Genomic DNA, 21,320 nt, shown 5'->3' with positions numbered 1-21,320 from the left:
CTTTTAAAATAAGCTCTGGTAACAGTCCCTAGCAAAATTTTTCACCACACTAACACCTACTTTCTCACATGTGGAACTTCTTTTTAGCGATCAGATTGATTCGGAAGAGTGGCGGCAAGCTGTTGCTACCGTGGTCTGCGCCGGTTTGAGCCGCTTAGTGGGCCGAGCGGGCAGGCGGGGCCAGCAAGTGTGCGGACTGTTTCCGAAGGCAGAAAACGCTTCACAATTGCCTGCTTTATCCATTTCTTGCGAACGACTCACGGAATCTACAAGTTCAGTTCAGCGATCGTCGTAGTTGATCGGGTGGAACGAGAAACGAGCCGCAGGTTTCGCTTCAGCCGTGGTCACACACAGTCTTGCTGGCTGCGAGAGCGACGCAAGAACGCGAGCTCCAGTTTTGGGGTGCCAGCTATTTCGGCAAAATAGCGTGCGCGCTAAACGCAAACCCAAAACTCCAAGGACGGCTTGGGTTCTGCGCATGCGCAGTACGGTGCCCCAAGCCGCTTGGGGACCCCAGAGCATTGGGGGCCGCTATTCTAAAACTCCCTATTTTCACTTTTGTTTATCGTGCTTGGATATCCTGATTTTATGCAGAAAAATAAATGGAAACAAAATATGCATGAGAAGCCTGTAAAACAGCCTGTGTGAGTTACTTGTGGAATGGGAAGCCTGTAAAACGCTGTGCGTGAATTACTTTTGGGACTTGCAAAACCACGTACTTGGCTGAATGCCTGCCATTTTTGAGCGGCTTCGTTGCGTGATATTGGCACTGACTGCCACTGCGGCCACTTGTGGGAGGTAGCTCAAGCCTTGCTCTCTCTTTTCCATCAGTTAATATGTCTGCTGAAAAAAAAAAAAAAAAAAAAAGATTCATAGAAATTTTTCTCGCACCCTTTAAGAGCTCCTTTACATCATGTGACTCAAATGCAGGGCTGCCATTGGCTGCTCTTCGTGGGGTGAATCCTGTGTATTGTGTATTGCATCTGCATAGAGGAGACCCGAATTTCCTGCTCATTTAACAATAATTGACGGTGACCTGTGGGAAGAAGTGCAAGTCACTTTCACTAGAGTTGGGCCTTTTCGTGTGCAAAAGAAAGCACAAACAGATGCGAAAGAGTGTGATAAGTTGGATGGTGGTGAGTTCTCAGCGTTGGCAAAATGTGGACGCACATTCCAAGCACTGGCAGCAGTGCTGGCTAAATTCTCTGAGCCATGGCTGAATCCTCAGTTGCAGTGCACTCTACCTGTTCTACTGGCCCTCCTAAAAGTAGATAATTAGCAATAATTACCTCCAGACCTAACTGACTTGCTGTGAAATAAAGTGTGGCTTTGGAATTGGTGCAAAAAACTAACTCTGAGAGCTTTGTTTTATTAGTTGGTTCTGATAAGAAAATGGCCCTAAGACTAGCATCCCCCCCCCCCCCTCCTAATTCACACACACACACACGCACATGCACACACTTTAATGCATGTTTTCGAGCAGTTGTACGGAAAGGAATGAGCTGGTGGATTTGTGCCTGAGGAGCTTGAGTATGGTGAGCAAATACTTGGCCGCTGAGAGTGAGACTGCTTACCAAGGCGCAGCCTAGCTTGCCTGATGAGTAATTGCCTACAATGAGCCTTTTCAAGGTGTGGCGGGGATGATGGTTTGCAGCAAGCCCCGGCCGTTTGGATCCCTGACGCCTCCCCTGCTGGCCTGCCCTCCCGGCGTATTCCTGCCACCCGGGCTGTCCAACGGTGTGCCAAGCATGGCGGAGGCCCCAGCCTTGGCCAAGCCCCCCGGCATCACAGCAGGCCCACCCCCGGGTCTGGGACAGCTCGGTACGCTGCGGCTGCTTGGACCAAACACTTCGTGCCACCTGGTGGCGTGATTGTGGCTTGACGTGTGTGTCCGCTTAGAGGAATCAACGGAAGGCTATTCTGCCCTCATAAACATTTATAGATAAGTCTGTGTCAGTCTGCTTGCATTGCCTCATCCCAAGCAGCTCTCCACAGTTTTTGTAAGGTTTTTCATCACAGCTTGGAATTCTGCCCCACAGGTGGTGCGGCGTCCTTTGGTCCTTTCGGCCAAGGAGATTCTCCTGCTGCGCCCCATGCAGTTGGCCGGCATGAAAAGGTATTATGCGTGCTAATTCTTCTTTTCTCATTTGCAAGCCTCACGCATTTATTGCATTCTTCACTCTTTCCATGCTAGATTTCTCAGAGAATTGACACAAAATTTGTGTTGTTCTGTTGCTCCCATGGGTCCCTGCTAATGCATAAATTGTAATGCACGAATTGAGAAATTGAGAAGGCTGACATGCTGCCGATAATGAATGTGTCGTGAGCTTCGGTTTCGGCCTGTGCCAGGAGCAGGCGTGGGGGCCCTATACTTGCCTGTTGTACGTCACTTTTTCTGTCCAATTAAGATGGCAGTCTGTTGTTGTCATTGGCTTCAAAAAGCACAAACTGCTACAACCACCTGTAGCCTGCAATCCACCTGATTCAATTTAGTCATGCCTTGCTCAGGTGGTCTGAAACTGCCAAGAGGTGGAAGCATGTTATGTAGAGGAGTGAAAGGTAACAAAAAATATCATAAGCCCACCAGAATTAAATTGTTATTTTTGCTTCTCTTTCTTTCCCAAAACCCAACTTGGGCACTTCTGAGTTGGACACTTCTTAGTTGCACACCTTTTTCTACGTAGCCACCAGCCCACACCCTGGCTGCTCCACGCTGTGGCTATAAATTGGTGTCAAGAAACATTTGTCATCTTCATGAAGTGAACTATACCAGTTTCTTAGAAATCAAGCTTCAACTTCATCGGTGGTGCTCCTTTAAATGTTCTTGTAGTTTCAGCATTGTGTGTCCGTTCCTTATGTCCATAGTGCAACTACTGTGTGCCAGAGGCAAAAAAAAAATGTTGGGCAACGTCTAAGGCTGTTGTTGGTGTTATACAAGAATGACCCCAATACAGTTAAACTGCTGGCATAGTGAACTTGAGTACAACAAAAACTTTGATGTAACGAACAGGGTTTACTTAACTTTGTACCCATTGAGTTCTATGTATGTTTAGCCTTGGTACGTAAAGGGGGAAGAAACTTAGCACTGCCACAGAATGGCGGTCATTTAACCAGCAGAAAAGATGCACACCGCAGGGTATTAGGTTAGCTTAGCTGCTGTTCTTCTGCGGCAGGAACAAAGTGAGCATGTGTTAACTGCCTGATTTTATAGCACTGACCTGCACAAAGATTTCACTCATGGGTTTATGCAGGCTTGCGACCTTTGCACAAATGAACCCTTACCAATAATGAGCGAACTGGTAATGCGCAGGAATTGACCATATTGGGGGTTCTGCTAAGTTAGTACCGTGCTGCAGCTGCCTTTCAATGCACGTCAATGGTTTGCGTGCATTGGTACACGAGTTTGGTGAGGAATAAAAAGTTGTGCTAGCACCTTTGTTACAAACTCGGCATGACACCAAATTTGCTGCTAACCATGTGCAAAATATAATAATGGATTACTTCCAACGCTGTCATGATTGAAAGCTTACAACTAAAAAGTATTCTGGTACTGTCTGTTTGCTCTAGTTGTGAATTTTTTCAGAAATTTTAGTGCCATGAAGTAACGTGCTGACATAGAAAACTTGGTTGAATCAAAGTCAACATGTAGCCAAACCGGTGCACAGTCGCAACGCTGCAGGCATCGAAATTGTCATGCTTTGTTGATTGTGTTAGTGTTATGCCAATGTTGTGGTCCTCTCTCTGTGTGTGGTCAGGCGGCCACCACCGGGCACCGCCAAGCTTGCTTAAGAGCAGCTGGCCAACTAACTAGTCGGGAGCAGAACGGGAACGCTCTCACTACCGGTGTTCTCTGCTTTGAGCTGAGCGTGACTCTTGTGCTGGGGCAGCCCCTGCTGCTGCTGTACAAGGTGCGCTTGTCTCTGTTCAGGCTCGTCCCGAGGCGACCGAGGCTCCCACTCAAAAAAGCGACAAAAGCGAGAAGCTGATGCTCAAGCTCTTGGAAAAGTACCCAGGCTGCACACGGTGAGTCCGGACATTCTTCGGCCATTACTCATCCGGGGAATTTTCTAGGGAGGAATCTTTTACGGGCTTAAGGAAACTGAGGCTGGAACAGGTTTTCGTGCAAAGCAGCCTTTATGAACCCCTCTTAGGCTTCCTTTCTGGTTCCTCTAGAAATTCGTGTGGGCTTTGCAACAGCCTTGTGGTCTTGGAAGTGGTGTCGTTGCCAGAGGTGGCTTCATCGTTGCCATCACTGATGAGAAGTAGCAAGGGTTGTGGCTTGTTGGAAAAGAGTCGCTGGCTGTGCGAGTGAGGTGTAAAGCTGTTCTTCATTGTGGAGCCAGCATAATCACATGGGTCTAGCCAATAGCGGCAACAAGTGGTACCCCTCCCCCTCCTAAAAAAAACAAACTGATCCATTCAGCAATACCTGTGCAAATGTCATACCAAACAGTTGCTCATCAAGGGGTTCATGCAAGCGCGTGGCTCTGTGCAAAACATGGCAAGTTCTCCTGACAATGGGTCCTCCCGGAATTTGATTGCGGGTCGTATTCTTTGATTGGGAGCTGCAGTTAGCAATTTTCTTCGTTAGTGAGTTAAGGGGGGACGCGGCTTTCAACTTCGGAAAAATGACCAAAACATCGTTTTTTTGAAATCCACATATTCGGCTTCTATGTTTCCTATTCTGTGCGTCTGCAAAGTTTTTACGCTGAAAAGCGTCGCAAAGTGGCATAAAAAAATACTTTTGTCAGGCGCGGTGACAAACTATCAGCGCAAAAGGGCGAAAAAACGGCAATTTTCGGAGCGCTCTATCTCCGCAACGGTGCCACCGGGCGCGGCCATTTTGATATGGTTAGATCGGCCGAGCGATCGTCTTTCCGGTTCCGCTGGTCTCTTGTATCTTCGTTCATTCACAAACGCACAAACGGCAGAAAAGAAACGACGCACAAACGAAGCTAGAAATAGATGCTGAAGCGCTATTGGTCCTCCGGTCGGGGCGCAGAACAGCGACCCTCCTGATTGGATGTCGCGGGCGCAACGCAAGATGGCGGCCGCCTGAGCTGCGTAGCGAGCGGATTGAGTTCATTTTCGCCGCTTCGCTCGGCCGAGTTTCTGTTCAATCTGTGGTATTCAACACGCACGTTATCGCGATGGGAATGCCAGAGATAACGAGCCAGATTACGGAAAGTTGTGTGGCTCGAAAGGCGGAGGTCATCGAACGCTTCGTGGTGCGCGTGACTCTATCGTCGCCAGACCTTGGAGGGTGACGCGATGTGCGCGCTTGCGAAAGCGGTTCGTGAAGTGAACTTTTAGCCGGATTTGCGATGTTTACACGCTTAGTTATTGCTGTGTTTTGGCTGTGGGCTCGCTAGCCTTGATAAAGAAACGGTCGACGCGTCAAACGCTGCGGCGCGCACGGCATAGCCGACGCGCATTGGAGCATCACATGACTGGGCAACCGGTTACGATTGAACGCCAGTAGTTGTAATTAATGCCTGCGACGTTAGATTTAATCTTAAAAGCGACCTGACCAGCCATATCAGGTATAATCAAAGTTCGATATGTCGCAGTAAGCGTGCGCTGCGATGCGCGCGAGCCATATCGCCTTTCTTGCGCTACGTTTCCCGTGCACTTGTAATTTTCATGCAAACAGGTTTGAGTTAATAATATAGGAATAAAAATATGCTTTCTGCGTTAAAAATGTACGTTACTGTGGCAGCATTTAACAGTGATTTTTTTTTAGGGAAATTATTGATACCATTGCTTAGGGCATACTGGCTGTGCTGCGAGAAATATTGGATGCCTTGAATGTCAAAAGTATTAAAAAAATATGCTCTTGCATTGAAGGTGGGAGTTATGCAGAATACTCTACCAAGCTTCAAAGTAGCTCATCTTCATCCTTGTGGTATGCAAACTTTTGGCAATGAACAACTGCACGTATGAGTACGAAGTTGCTGTGCCAGGCAAGATAAAACATAAAAAAAGCCAAAAATGTTCAAATTTAAGTAAAAAAAATGCTTAACTTGTTGCCATGGTGACAACACTGCAAAAGGAGGTTGTCCAGTGCGATACAGCCAACCAGCTAACCTACTTTGCATTGAAAGCCCATTGAAACCCATCTTCCCCTCCGTTTGGTTTGCAAAGGGGGTATGTACTCTTCACGGAGGAGCTGAAAATGATGTTTTCTGGAAAGAGAAAGGCTGTAAAAGGCACTCCAATTTCAATGCAAGGACTTCCAGAAGCCCCATGTTCAAAAGGACATGAAAGGCTGCAACCGTGGCGACTTTTGATAAGTGAAACCTATGTTGCAACTTCGGAAGCCGTTTTCTCAAAACAGTTTTTTTTGCCACCTATGTCGCTTGTACCAGGGATTTCTTCGTGACCACTGGGTCTATTTTGATTCCGTTTCTTGCATTACATTCCTTGATGAACAGTTCAGGTCGTGACACTTTTGGTTTTCCAGATTTGTTTTTTGTGACTTTTTTATTCAAATAGTCGTTCACAATCAACATGCCTGTTGCACATTAACCCCTAAAAAAATGAAAACTAAAAAATATTGTTTTGTAAAAAAAAAATTCTAAAACTGTCACGACCTCGCCCATTCATTTGGGAATGCAAAGCACTTCGAACAAGTTTTCTATCGTGTTTTATAAGTCGCTCAAGCTCGGTACAAGCGTAACAGAAAGAAAATTTAATAAATAAAAAAGTGATCAAAATATTATCTTGAAATTTTGATGGTGTTATCACAGAAGCATTTCCAGTTGCTGTGCCAATTTTCATCAAAATCCACTCAGAAATAAAAAAGTTGATTTTGAAAGCCACGTCCCCCCTTAAATGAAACTCTGATAAATTGTCTGGAGTTTTCGTAGCGGGAAATGCGGTATGATTTGTGGTACTGTAAATAAATACTTCAATTTAGCAGCAGTTGAGTGTGCTGCTTTCTGCAAGTATATATTTTGGGGGGGGATGCATAAATGGCTACACTTTCCTGTTTACTATCAATTTTTCTCTCTCTTAAGGGGAGATGCTCCTCGAAAACACTTTTTCTTTAATATTATACCTAAAGTTATGAAACTTTGGTCATAGATTGAGTTTTTAATGCTGATTCCAAATATGTGCTTAGTTCTTATGTAGCTTCATTAGTTTTTGTGTGAGACAGCCCTCAAGAGCAAAATATAGGGTTTTTTGTGCATATCTTTTTTCATAATAAATGTTTGTTTAGAGCAGCCTGCAATAGCTCGTTTTGCTGCTTAGGTAAAGTAGTATGTCAAAAACTACTTAAAATGTATTCAAATAATTCCTATATTTGTAAAAAAAATCAGGAACACCAAAAGTATATATTTTGTGCGCTGTGAGTCAACATTTTGATTTTTTGCAAAAAATGTATAAGAGATATTGACAATGCATATAGATATTGACATTCTACACACTTTGAAGAGGCTGTGTGCAAAATTTCATCCATATCTGACCATTTGAAGTACCTGAAATGTGTTGCACAACACGTAAAAAATGCTGAAAAGTACAAATGGAGAAAAATGCTTTTGAAAGTTTCAAACATCTGTATTTTTAAAAAACATGATGAAAGCACATGAAATTTCTTGCAAAAATAGAGCAATGTGTCTCAAACACAGCACAGCTGTTCAGAACTCCCCTGGTTCATATGTTTGCCCCTCAGCACCCTCCTGAATGGAGTCCGTGAGACGTGCTCTCTTCACCTGGTTTCGGCGATGGGCTCGAGCTTCAGCGGTTTGGGTTCTTCCCCCACGGCTTTCATGGCCGCAGTATGAACTTTCTTGCCGATCGCAATAAAGTTCTTATGATGTAACGGCGTCGGCAAGCCAAGATAGGCACAAAAACGTGAAAGCTGTTCGTGCCCGATGCCAATAGCTCGCGCAGCCACCACCGGCTTGACGTTCACGGCGAAGCTGTCGCGGGAGCTCCCACTCCGATATTCCCGGCTTCCGCTAGCACTGTTCGCAAGGTCACCATGGCACAACACGGCTCGAGGTGTGCACAGAAGAAAGTACCGATTCAGGGCACTCGCTATTCGCACAATGCAACTCAAGAAACGCCGAGAGGCCCTTCCGTTTTTCGACCGGTTCGCGTACCGCGAGGGTACAGGTGTGGCACGCTGGGCAAGCAGCTCCGCTTATCAGCACCGTAAGCGCACTGACATCGCATATCACAGCACTCGCAGAGTTCCAATCGCTTGCTGCTCTATCTTTCTCGAAGAGTCAAATCTTCACCTCCGAAGCGCTCACAAAGTTCAGCGCGGCGTCGATTTCGTCCGAGTGGCCGTTGTGCTGGTTAGGGCTAACCGGAGGCGTCGGGCGGCTGCCTCCCGCTGTCACTTTCCGTAGAGGTTTGCGACGCCGTCCTCGGTACGGGGTCTTCGTCCAAGCCTTCCGCGCTCGGAAATCGCGCTTTTTCGGTTCGTTCATAAAGAGATAACTAAAAAAACGCAGAAAAAGGGACACAGACTTCGTATGTCGCCGTACACAGTCGAGGACGGATGCAGGCTTCGGTGCTTCGCCGCAGCAACGTCTCCGTGTAGGCCAATGGCGGCCTCGGTAGAGCACCACGTGATTTAAATGTCCAGTAGAAGTGCTCGAAACAGGCGCCAAAACGTGCCTTTTTTTATTATTTTGGGCCGAAATGCGAAACTGTCGGAGGTGCTGTGGGCTAGAGGAAGGCTTTCTCAACCTCTCCAAGCAAACAGCAATGGCGGGAGACGCCGCATTCTCGAGATGCAGACGATCGAAAGTTGCTGATTTGCGACGAAACTAGCACTTTCTCGAACCACCGTGGCTGAATAAAATTGATTTTTTACTAACTTCTCGTTCGAATTTTGCCTTGATCTTTTGCGTAGTTGTAGCTGAATGTACAAAGATAATTTTACAGGTAAAACCTCAAAACTGAAAAATTCCGCGAAAAACGCGATTTTTCGACGCGCATCTCCCCTTAACCCTTACCAGTCCGGACCTGTTACCCACTTGTGAGAAAAATTGTGAAATTTAACTTTGAACACCAAACCCTAACAGTGGACCGCTACGGCCGTGTTGCCGTGCACGGCCGTGTCGCACATGGCCTAACAACGGACCGTGAAGGGTTAAGAGATACTTTCAGATTATTTCATTTTGTTTAATTGGAAATTCTTTGTGTGTTTTTGGCTACTTAAGGAGGGACGTGGCTTTCAAAATCAGCTTTTTTATTTCTTTGTGGATTTTGATGAAAATTGGCACAGCAACTGGAAATGCTTCTGTGATAACACCATAAAAATTTGAAGTTAATATTTTGATAACTTTTTTATGCATGAAATTTTCTTTCTGTTCCGCTTGTACCGAGCTTGAGCGGCTTATAAAACACGATAGAAAACTTGTTCGAAGTGCTTTGCATTCCCAAATGAATGGACGAGGTCGTGACAGTTTTAGAATTTTTTTTTTTACAACACAATGTTTTTTAGTTTTCATTTTTTTAGAGGTTGATGTGCAACAGGCATGTCAACTGTGAACGATTATTTGAATAAAAAAATCACAAAAAACAAATCTGGAAAACTAAAAGTGTCACGACCTGAACAGTTCATCAGGGAATGTAATGCAAGAAACGGAATCAAAATAGACCCAGCGGTCACGAAGAAATCCCTGGGACAAGCGACACAGGTGGCAAAAAAAACTGTTTTGAGAAAACGGCTTCCGAAGTTGCAACATAGGTTTCACATATCAAAAGTCGTCACGGTTGTAGCCTTTCATGTCTTTTTGAACATGGGGCTTCTGGAAGGCCTTGCCTTGAAATTGGAGTGCCGTTTCAGCCTTTCTCTTTCCAGAAAACATCATTTTCAGCTCCTCCGTGAAGAGTACATACCCCCCTTTGCAAACCAAACGGAGGGGAGATGGGTTTCAATGGGCTTTCAATGCAAAGTAGGTTAGTTGGTTGGCTGTATCGGACTGGACAACCTCCTTTTGCAGTGTTGTCACCATGGCAACAAGTTAAGCATTTTTTAAACTTAAATTTGAACATTTTTGGCTTTTTTTTTTTCATGTTTTTCTTGCCTGGCACAGCAACTTAATTAGTACTCATAGTGCAGGTGTTCATTGCCAAAAGTTTGCATACCACAAGGTTGAAAATGAGCTACTTTGAAGCTTGGTAGAGTATTCTGCATAACTCCCAACTTCAATGCAAGAGCATATTTTTTTTACTACTTTTGACATAATTCAAGGCATCCAATATTTCTCGCAGCACAGCTAGTATGCCCTGAGCAATGGTATCAATAATTTCCCTAAAAAAATCACTGTTAAATGCTGCCACAGTAACGTACATTTTTAACGCAGAGAGCATATTTTTATTCCTATATTGCTAACTCAAAACCTGTTTGCATGAAAATTACAAGTGCACGGGAAACGTTGCGCAAGAAAGGCGATATGGCTCGCGCGCATCGCAGCGCACGCTTACCGTGACATATCGAGCTTTGATTATACCTGATATGGCTGGTCAGGTCGCTTTTAAGATTAAAACTAACGTCGCAGGCATTAATTACAACTACTGGCGTTCAATCGTAACCGGTTGCCCAGTCATGTGATGCTCCAATGCGCGTCGGCTATGCCGTGCGCTCCGCAGCGTTTGACGCGTCGACCGTTTCTTTCTCAAGGCTAGCGAGCCCACAGTCAAAACACAGCAATAACTAAGCGTGTAAACATCGCAAATCCGACTAAAAGTTCACTTCACGAACCGCTATCGCAAGCGCGCACACCGCGTCACCCTCCGGGGTCTGGCGACGGTAGAGTCACGCGCACCACGAAACGTTCGATGACCTCCGCCTTTCGAGCCCCACAACTTCCCGTAATCTGGCTCGTTATCTCTGGCATTCCCATCGCGATAACGTCCGTGTTGAATACCACAGATTGAACAGAAACTCGGCCGAGCGAAGCGACGAAAATGAACTCAATCCGCTCGCTACGCAGCTCAGGCGGCCGCCATCTTGCGTTGCGCCCGCGACATCCAATCAGGAGGGTCGCTGTTCTGTGCCCCGACCGGAGGACCAATAGCGCTTCAGCATCTATTTCTAGCTTCGTTTGTGCGTCGTTTCTTTTCTGCCGTTTGTGCGTTTAAGAATGAACGAAGATAAAAGAGACGAGCGGAACGGGAAAGACGATCGCTCGGCCGATCTAACCATATCAAAATGGCCGCGCCCGGTGGCACCGTTGCGGAGATAGAGCGCTCCGAAAATTGCCGTTTTTTTCGCCCTTTTGCGCTGATAGTTTGTCACCGCGCCTGACAAAAGTATTTTTTTATGCCACTTTGCGACGCTTTTCAGCGTAAAAACTTTGCAGACGCACAGAATAGGAAACATAGAAGCCGAATATGTGGGTTTCAAAAAAACGATGTTTTGGTCATTTTTCCGAAGTTGAAAGCCGCGTCCCCCCTTAAAATGATGACTTTCACTTGCTCTGCCAAGCGTTTGCTCGAGAAAAATCAGTTGGTGGTCTGTGTGAGCATTTAAGAAAGTCTCATTTGATAGCAGGATGCCTAGTAAGTACCCTGCTCTCCGTGGATGCATTACAGCAGCCTGATGAGAAAAGTGCTTAACGAATGTAGCGGGGTGTGGCATCTGTTCATGGCTTGCCGCTGGGGGGTGGGGAGTGCATGCTACAGATTGGTCTTCCCTTTGAAAAAGGCTGTTGTTGGTTGCCTCCACGTGCAATGTTTTTGCTCCGATTTTATTGCTTTTATTGATGCCTGGTGGCCTGGCGAACCTGGAACGAGCACTTCAAATACTTGAGCACATGATAATTAGTTAGAACGGCCTGAAAATCATCCGTTTCATTATCCCGCGCTTCCAGACTGGAGGACGCGTATGATAGAGTCGTGGTTTGACCTCACCGTTTTGTGTGGACGCCAAAACACTGCGGAGGCTGGTGGAGGTTTCGAGCGGCTGAGCTGCGTGAAGGTGTTTAGGCCTACATCCGTGGTGGATATTTGATGACGGCTTTCAGTAAAAGTCCTGATGGCGACTTCTATTACAATTCTGGTACCGCGTGTGAAACTTTATTATGTTCCCTATGTCGCAGGCCACTCGTGTTTCAGTCAGGATAATCTGTTGAGTAAAGAAAGCAGCGAAATGTGTAGCATTGACCTTCAAAAAAATGTCAATACCCCTTTAAAAGGCCAATTGTCACAGTCGGCACACAGGCATGCTTGTTTCAGAAATGCCAAGCACTTTCTCACCCGACATGCGCACATGCTGCACGGGGTCGGAAGCAGGGCCTAGATGAAAATCTCAATTTCATTTCTGCTGCACGATGAACGATATCTGCAGCATTTAGTACATGAAAAAGCGAAACGGTGGCTCGTATGTTTGCAAGCTTTCATGCTGGCCCCCTCAGCTGTGGCCTTTGGAAACGCCATTGCTGCATTGGAAGCTAAACTGCAGCTCACCAGCTTTGTGGTTCGCATAACCCCACCGTGTGGTTGAATTTGCCTTTCAGTGATGACATCAAGGCTGCCCTCCAGAAGGTTCACAAGGAGATCGGGCTGAAGGGCCTGACCGTTGCGGAAATCATCAAGGCCACCTCGGACGTGTTGGACGAGACCTTCCCCCAGGGAGCAGGAGGAGGAGGAGAAGGGGGCGCAGCAGCAGCCCCTGGCTCCAAGGTGCGACCGTGTCTTGCGTAGACGAATCCCAGTCCAGTGAATTTTGAATGTTTCAGTCCATGGTGGAGGGGAAAGAGCAGTGCGTTACGTGTGGTAATTTAGATTCGCGTCCGTTCTTGCACTTTTGAAACGAGGCCCTGACAAAAGTTGCGACTGAACTGGCTGGTAATACATCAACTAGCAACGACTGCTCTCCAAAAGTGCATCTAGGGATCTGTTTTATTGCCAGCACTGCAGCTGGGGTCCACAAGCGAGAGAAAACTGGCAGAAAACCTGTGGAAAGTGTGGGGTAGCTCTGGTTGCCCCAACGAGATAGAGGAGAAACTTCCACGAGCTAATGCTTGCATTCAACACACCAGCAATGGAAGGAAGGTACAAGTTGGTAAAAATTCATGACTAATACTCATAGGCAAGACGAATGCAAGGTAGTGACTGGAGAATCACTCTACTCCTACAATTCCCACATGATGTGTGTAGGAACAGCTGGTTGGCAGGGCACAGGTGGCTGAAACAAGCCAAAAACAAAGCCGCTGACAGTTGAATGCTGCCCCCTACTGAAGCCTGTGCAAATTTTGCCTGGACCTTGGACCAGGCCGTGGGAGTGGAACCCCAATTACTTGACTTTCTTGTGACAGCTTCGTGCAATCTAAACTAAAATTGCGGCTCGAGTACCCTGTTTCATTTCGTTTGTGTCCCTGCAGTCAATAGAGGGCCACGTAATTGAGAATCCACACTTGAGGTCCACATGCCAGCTGCCACTTGCTTTACTTTCTCGCTCTGCTACCTGTCTTGTGCTGGCAAACCTTCAAGGGGCACTGACACAAAATTTTGATGGCGAGATAACTTCGGAGATAGATTGGTGGGAACACATATACATCATCTGCAAAATATCAGCGGTGAATACAGCCTAGAACATATTTAAAATCAATTTTGAAGTGTGCGAAACGCAACCGAGCGGCCAGCAGAGGACCACGCGCAAGTGTAAATAAACAACATCCAAACACGTCACGAGTTTGTGTTTGCCGCTTCCGCACTGCCGGCTCGCCGCTCCAATCGGAGGGCCGGAGGGCGGAGCTTCTGCTCTCGAGAACGAACGACCCGATCGTTGGCGGCGGAGGCTCCGTGATTTCGTCAGCTCATCGGGCAGCTGGCCGCGACCAAAGTTCTACAGCGATTTCAGGCACTCTGTTTCTATTACTGTTTATTACCATTGGATGCGGAAACGCGCCGGAGGCACGAAAAGCCCACTGAGCAAGCCGCACGGTCGCTGTGCAGGCAGCGGCCACGGCCGCGAAGTGGCCCACGCCGGCGCAGGTAGCTCGAGTGATAGCTTGTTACTGCTGCACGAAATTGTCCCCAAGTCCCGACCATGGTGGCTTACATGAGAAAGGAGTTAATGATGCGATGGCGGGTTGCATTAAAAATTGTCATCTGCACCGCTTACGAGAGCGGCACTCGAATATCCGCCGCAGTGCTAAGCCGAACACATCTGTAGGCGGACCTGTAGGCAGACCGGCCGGCTGCTCCCAGCGCGCGTCTTGCCACCCACCGTCTCGAGCGTCGCGCGTCGTTCGTTAGCCGCGGTAGCATTTGCACTCGCAGCGCCTGCGTCACATCCACTCGCTTTTTAATTAGGCGCCTCACGAGATCAGTACGGGGGGGCATTCGCAGAAACTGCCATCGATGCGGATTCGACAGTGCTACGGCGGCTCTGCTCTGTGATATCCCTCCGACGGTCACGTGGTCAGCTTTGTTCACACAAAATCCACAAAATCCATCGTTTCGCGGCACTCGCTGAAACCGAAACTGCGACTGGCCGCATTGAAAATGCCTCTAATTAAACAACCGTCGCACGCTGAAGCAAATGAGGTTTCTACAGGTTATAAGTAGGTCACTAGCTGCTTATCGCAACAAAAAAAAACAAGATGCAAAATTTTTGTGTCAGTGCCCCTTTAATACATGCTTCTCTTCCCCTAGCATGCTGTGCGCAGCTCAGAGCTGCGACGTCGCCAGCTAAGTGATGCACCAACTGCTGATACACACTTCCCAAGAACTACAGTACTTACGAGCACAGCAGTGCTGTGCAAGGGCTCAGTCCTCTTCTACCGTTTGCATTTTGCATTCGGTATGAGGAGGCCTGTTGGTGATGGAGAAACGGAAGGCTCTGCTGTTTTAAACTGCTTGGAACACTGGTCTTTACTCATGAGCATGCCAATGCACACTTCAAGCAAAGCATACCTCTTTTCTGTTCTCACTTGCACTTCGTTATATGTGGCTGGTGCCCCCTTTTTTCTCCTCACACCTTCGCTTTCTGTAAGTTTTGCATGGCTTCTAAATTTCCGTGGAGTTGAGGTGCTTTAATGGTGTATGTATGCATGTTTTCCTGCAATGTCCAGAGCTCCTCTGCTTTTGTATCCTGCGTGTGCGTGTTCTCTGTGCCTGGGTAACTTGTGCAATGCCTGGAGCACCTTTCGGCCCGCACTCACCGGGGTGTTTGTACTGAACTTGCAGCCTGCTGACTTCCATCCTAGTGAAGCCAGAATGCAACAGCCTGTTGCTGCACAAGCAAGTATTCTAGCATTTCTCAAACTCCAGTTGCCAAGCGTGACTCGCGTACCGTAGCGCCTTCCTTGTAAGGCACATGACACAAACACTGCCCAGAATTTTACAGATGTTTCCCTACAGCCATTATATTTTATAGCAGACTATTCTGTCTTCTTTCTTAATTAGGCGCATCAGGTATTTATCGGAAAATTAGTTTTTACAACTCATTTTATCTTCCATGATTGCAACCTGGCCTACACCAGCCATCTTAATTGGCCGATAATGCATTTCACGTTTACTTTAACAGTCTGATTTTTAGTTAAATTTCTGGTGCTGTGTGCGCTTTGTTGGCTTTGCACCATAAACAGACAGTTATCGTAAAACCTTGTACACTTAGTAAAATGTCAGTTGTCCTTGCATTGATTTAAGGGAAAAAAACTAGTGTGACAAGAAGTCCTTGACCTCTTGTAGCCATCCAATGCATATTAAATGGCTCGTGTAAATGTATAGTGATCTGCAACGTCTACTACAGGAATGGATGTATCCCAGCTCGGTTGATGTTACTGTGCATGTGACAGTGCTTTGGTTTGGTCGGCTTCATGTTTCATCTTGCTGTAAGGGTTTGTGCTGCACGTAGTAGCTACTGTATTTTGGCAATGAATCAAGTTGAAGAGTATCAGAAAGGATTCAGTGTTCAGCTTGAATTCCTGGCAGTCAAGAATGTTTCTGCGCTAAGTATTAAAAAGTAAAAGACGTTTCTCATCTTACTTTCTTCGTTCTCTGTCGCTCTCTTTTGTGTTTTTTTTTTTTCTCTCTTTAGTTAGTCTAAACTGCGAAATGCTCCAAAAAATGGAGGTTGGTGCATTATGATTGAAAAATAGAACGAGACTTTGACAACGACACTAGGAAGAACGACGGGGCAAGCGCTCCCATTCTTCCTGGGGTTGTTGTTGAAGTGTCGCTCTATTTTTTAAAGGGAAGGTGAAGCGGTTTTAGAATTAAAAGAAAAGTTGACTAGCAGCAAGTACACATTGAATAGTTCATGTGTACGAAATATTTTCGCAATACATGCAATAGAAGCGGCGCAATGAGCAAACAAAAGTGGCCCGATGCCCCGCCCCCATCTCGCCGCGCGATGCCGGAAGACCGAAGAGCGGGCGAAAACCGGCTGAAAAACGTCATACCTGGATTTCCGACCGGATCGGCCGCCTCGGCCATGCTCTTTTAGCCGTGTTTCCTTGTGAATGATACTTGTTGTTGTTGTGGTTGATAGCACTCATTTGTACAATTTTCGTGTTCAAAAAGTATGCACGAACGCCAAACGAGGCATACGTTATCATGCCATATTCCTAAGCAGAATAATGCCACGCCGGGATGCTTTATAACATACGGAAGCGACATCCGAGGTGGCTGTGCTTGATGACAGAGAATATACTACACTACGTTAAATACTTTGTAAACCGCTCCAATGCGGTGTTTTTTTTTTTTTTTTTTTTTTTTTTTTTTTTTTTTTTTTTTTTTTTTTTTGTGATGCGGCGGACGTGAATGTTCACATTAGATTCTAGATTTAGGAAGGATGGGGAATACTGCTGTATTTTGGCCGGGGATGTTTCGTTTCATTCCAGAAACCAAGTCACATTTGTTCAGGAAATACTTGTTTCGTTAAACGCGTCAGTTTTTTTTTCCCTATGGGCTCATGTGCTCGGGACAATGTTAAAAAAAAAAACAATTTTTTGGCGAAACTAAAACAAGGGGCCTGATAGAAGTTCTCTCCCGGCTAAGAGGTAAACAGTATTCCTACAAAGTAAAAGAACCAAGACAACCAGATTACTTATTTTGCAAGTATACATGTCACGATAAGGTGATGTTTGTCTGGAATTAAAAAAAAAAAAAAAACACCACTCCGAACCACCACCGTGCCATAATTTGTGTTGACTGCGGGGGCCTAATTTTTTGCCCAAGATTCCGTGTGGCTGCATATTATAACCTGGCAAGCACTTATTGTCACTGAACCTCAAGTGTGCTCCAGTGATAGTCGGTGATATATATAATGATGATACTAAAAAAATTAGGAGCGAAGAGTAAATATACGGCCTCTGTCCGACTAGCGCGGCAAATGCTTAAATCTCGAAATGCTGAAACAGGCCAACGATTCATTATCACAAATTTTTGGTGATTGTTACCTAAAGTAACGTAACTACAACTTAACTAACTGCCTTGTCCGACTGGTCTGTTAATTATAACGAGGTGGCCGTAATATTGTAGCAGAATGCGCAACGCACAAGCGAAAATCAAGCCCTACGACAGCCAATAATGCTGAGCAGGCACTAGTATGCTGCAGTGTTTTCAGAATAAATGCATGTGAAGCAGTAAGATGCCACTCATCGAAGTGCAGCTAGCAATCGCGGAGGCGCCGTAGCGCCGCTGCCGAAATGGCGCGCGCGTGTGGGTCTGTGTACGGGGATGAGTAACGGGGCTGGTGCGGGCGACAACGAACAAAGGAAATGCGGAAGCAGAGTCTGCTTGTTGGTTTATGCGTGTACCGGCAAGATGTGTCTCACATATACGTTTACAGTGCATGAACGCTATTTTTTCGCGCAGTGCGCACGTACGTGCTTTTCGCTGGTAGATTGTTTATAAAACGCCCATTAATCTTCGGCATAAATGGTTTTGTGTATTATAAGAAACAGTTAAGGCAGTACCTAATATTAACATAAGGTATAAAATCCCCCTATGCTGGTTGCCTAATTCAAAAATATTTTGATGGAACCCACTAGTCGACATCACAGTCACTGCTTTGGGGTTCTCTGTCGTGTAAAGCAATCGTAATCAGCGCGCAAGAAACTATATAACTGTTAATCTAACTCAAATTTTTTGGAAAGCGCTTCAGCTTCCCTTTAAGCATACATGATGGTGCAGTGCCAGCAGGGCACAATCACGCAATTGGATACATTTTGGCTGTAGCTCCAGCTTGGTGAACCGGGCTTGCGCCTCATGTAAAGGCGGCCATCCACATCGTTATCAGCAGAAAACAATGGCGTTCATCTAAGAGTTTCGTTTTGTTTGTAGGTGGTGGTCACACGGCAAATGTTTTTTGTGACACCAAGTGCCCTGAATATATACAAAGCTACAGACGGCTGGCGTTGTGCTTATTTTATCGTTCAAACTTAGCCCCACTGAGCAAAAACTTCGTTGAAGCGAAACCAAGCCAAACAAATGGTTGGTTGTGGAGACGGAATTTGTTGCATAGACATGCATAGATTTGTTGCATAGCTGACGGGAATTTGAAATATTTCGTTGGAGCGAAATTTCATTGAAGCGGAGTTCGTTGTACTAGCAGGGATCAACTGTACTTCCGTGATACCATTTCATTTTGCCTGTACATTTCTGTGGGTAGCTGATTTTTTTTTTTTACTGGCAGTTCTCTTTGTGTCTCGGTGTTGCTTATACAACACGCATAGGGGATGATGTTGGATAAAACGGGAGCTAATGAAGCGCGCACTGCTGGCCTTGCAGCAGCCCAGGACGCGGCCGATCCTGAAGGCCCTACGGCCGAGCCAGAGTGCCGTGTCCGAGCTGGAGAAGCCGCCCGGCCTCCGCCCGCAGGCCCAGAAGACCTGGGCCAGCCGCGAGGCGCCGGTGTCCTTCAACGGGGTCTTGCACAACTGCAGCATCTGCCTGGAGGAACTCACGGGGAGCCAGAAGGAGATGAAGACCTCCTGTGGACACAGCTTCCACGAAAAGGTGCGCTGCCGCACTCGGCGGACCCTCTCCTTGCCGTCGGTACACGGCCTGCTGCGCTAGGCATCCTGGTTGCACTTGCTTGTCACAACCAATGCAGCAAGTTGAACAGTACTGCTACTTTTTGTTGCGTTGCACTGCAGGGTACATGTTGCATGTTTGACGGGTGAAATCTCCTCATAAAATGTTTGAGAAAATACGGGGAGGGGAGAGGCTTTAAATACGGAAGCAAATACTGAATATCTTTTCTCTGTGTGCTGCATTTTTCTGCATATGTAGCACCAGTTAGATGGGTCAGTACTGTCAGCTCTCATAAAGTTTGAACATTAAGAAGTGAACTGTAACTATGCCTGTATAGCCAAAGCGGAAATTTTACATCCATTTGAAATGCAGCCTTACGGCTGCAAATGATAGCTAAATATTTTCTCGTACTCCACCTTAGGGTCTTCTCCTAAACTTAGTCAAGCCATTAGGGTGTTGTTTGACATTCACGTAACTGTGAAATACCAGTGTTCTTTCACAGTTCAATTAGGGTGCATGTTGTGCCCAATAATTTCTGCCAAATTCCCAGATCATGCAGGAAGTACTGCTTCCCTGGTGAAAGCTTCATTCACTTTGGCAGCACATTTATCGGACTCTGTCAGTAATAAAGAAAGCCAGGGAAGGTCTAGCACGAAGAACGTAGCATTATTTGTGGGATCTCTTTATTTACACGCTTGCAGGTACGCTAACTTCTGTTAAAATAAAAATACAAAAGGCCTGCTCAAATAGAAACTGCTCAGACTTTACAGGGGTGCTGAGGCCACTTGGTGGTGTTAATATTCCTCCTACACGGGCACTTAAAAGGATTTTTCAGTCAACTGGTCTTTAAAATATCAAATGTCAAAGGGTTAGGGTTTTAAGGGTACAAAGTTTCCTTGTAATTGCAGATTGGGCAATAGAAAACAAAAACAAGTGAAAAAAAATTGGTGAGATTATGCTCTTTGAAAACCAGTTCGCTCATTTGTAAATAATGATTGTTGTGAATAATAATGTGAATGACTTGTAGTGATTTCAAAACTCCCGTGTAGCAGGAGTATTACAAGTCAAGAGGGTGGCGAACAAACACGGCATATGCTTGGTGTTCTTGGCCCCGCGAAAGTTGGGAGGTGTCTGTGCAGTCGCATCAACTGGCATACGCGAGAAAGGGCTACGTGTGGCACTAATCATGTTTCGAAATTTGGGCCTTGCACTACACGTGTGATTTATCATATCCCCTTATCCCCGTGTGGCAAAGCCTATATTGGTCAAACAGGCCGCTGCATTAATGATCGCCTCAGAGGGCACAAGGCTGTGTCGCAGGCACAAGAGAACACCGGTTTGTGTCGTCTGCTTCGTTTGAACCTGATTCTCAACAGTGGTGTCAACAGAGATGCTATTAATCATACTCACATTGGACTCGAGGCATTACTTTGCGTGCCATGGGGTAGAGTTTGGGACGTCCAACACAAATTATGTGCTTTGCACGAACGAGTACCGCCATCACGCGGAGCCCGACGTAACCAGTGACACCGCACTCACTTGGTTGCCTGCATGCGTGCCTCCCCAGTGAATACAAGCTATGCCATTTAATGAGTATGTGTGTGTAAACACTGGGTGTGCGAAGCGGCACTTACTGTTTGTCCCTTGTCCTTGCCTCCAGTGCCTCCAACAGTGGTTCACGAAGGATCGCACCTGTCCCATCTGCCGAGCCCACAGCATTTCGGACAAGGACTTTCCAACACTCGGATAATAATTGACTGCCAAAGAAGTTATTTTTTTATCACAGCTCCAGTGGTCATTTTGTATGTTAGCTCCCACGCCATGTTTGTTCTCGTGCCATGCAAGTTGAAATAAATGGCTCTTTTATTGTACACGCGCATTTTCAAGCACCTTTAATATGCGACATTGTGACAATACTTTGACAATGCGATACTCGTAAATGTGTGCACTGTTCTGGGGAGTTTCATTTTCTCCTGTAACAAGGTAGCAGCATCCTCTCCTACAACAGCCAGCAACATGCTTCGGTGCATACATGACTGCAAAGTATTTCGGGCAGAACGAATGTTTTGTGCAAAAAGCTAGTCCGTATTTGCACGAATATAACGCGAATTTTTTCCCCCGCTATTTGTACCACCAAAACGCCCCTTGGGTTATATGTGAGCTGAAACAGCGAGAGCTGTTTTTCTCTCCTTTTTTTCGTCAAATACATTCATCCTTGGCACACACCGTGTACTATTATGCCTGAAACGTGAGCCGCAAACCTGCTGCTCTACCCTCTGATTTTTATTGCCGAGAGCTCGCTGCTCTCGGCGTCAACTTTGGCACTGGCTTCTCCAGAGAACGCCATTGGCTACGTTGGTAGTGGT

General features: G+C 46.3%; 1 protein-coding gene across 4 annotated transcripts in view; it reads left to right on the top strand.

Annotated features, from left to right (window-relative positions):
- LOC144178592 (uncharacterized) overlaps window positions 1-20,825 on the top strand; it is a 96,774-nt gene extending 75,949 nt beyond the window's left edge. For 2 of the 4 annotated variants that reach the window (XM_077706552.1, XM_077706550.1), the window contains exons 37-43: window positions 1,655-1,821; window positions 2,040-2,116; window positions 3,929-4,023; window positions 12,483-12,648; window positions 15,160-15,213; window positions 18,709-18,936; window positions 20,615-20,825. In XM_077706552.1, coding sequence (XP_077562678.1) covers window positions 1,655-1,821; window positions 2,040-2,116; window positions 3,929-4,023; window positions 12,483-12,648; window positions 15,160-15,213; window positions 18,709-18,936; window positions 20,615-20,704 — 877 coding nt within the window. In that variant the 3' untranslated portion in view covers window positions 20,705-20,825. The remainder of the gene's footprint in view (window positions 1-1,654; window positions 1,822-2,039; window positions 2,117-3,928; window positions 4,024-12,482; window positions 12,649-15,159; window positions 15,214-18,708; window positions 18,937-20,614) is intronic. The other 2 variants (XM_077706554.1, XM_077706553.1) reach the window with 2 other exon arrangements.
- Window positions 20,826-21,320: the final 495 nt, after the last annotated feature.

This window comes from Haemaphysalis longicornis, unplaced genomic scaffold, assembly GCF_048455015.1.
Source record: "Haemaphysalis longicornis isolate Haplotype H1 unplaced genomic scaffold, Haemaphysalis longicornis Haplotype H1 scaffold_4, whole genome shotgun sequence".
NCBI lineage: Eukaryota > Metazoa > Arthropoda > Arachnida > Ixodida > Ixodidae > Haemaphysalis > Haemaphysalis longicornis.
The sequence above is the reverse complement of the archived record's forward strand: the minus strand, read 5'-3'. Positions and strand labels throughout refer to the sequence as shown.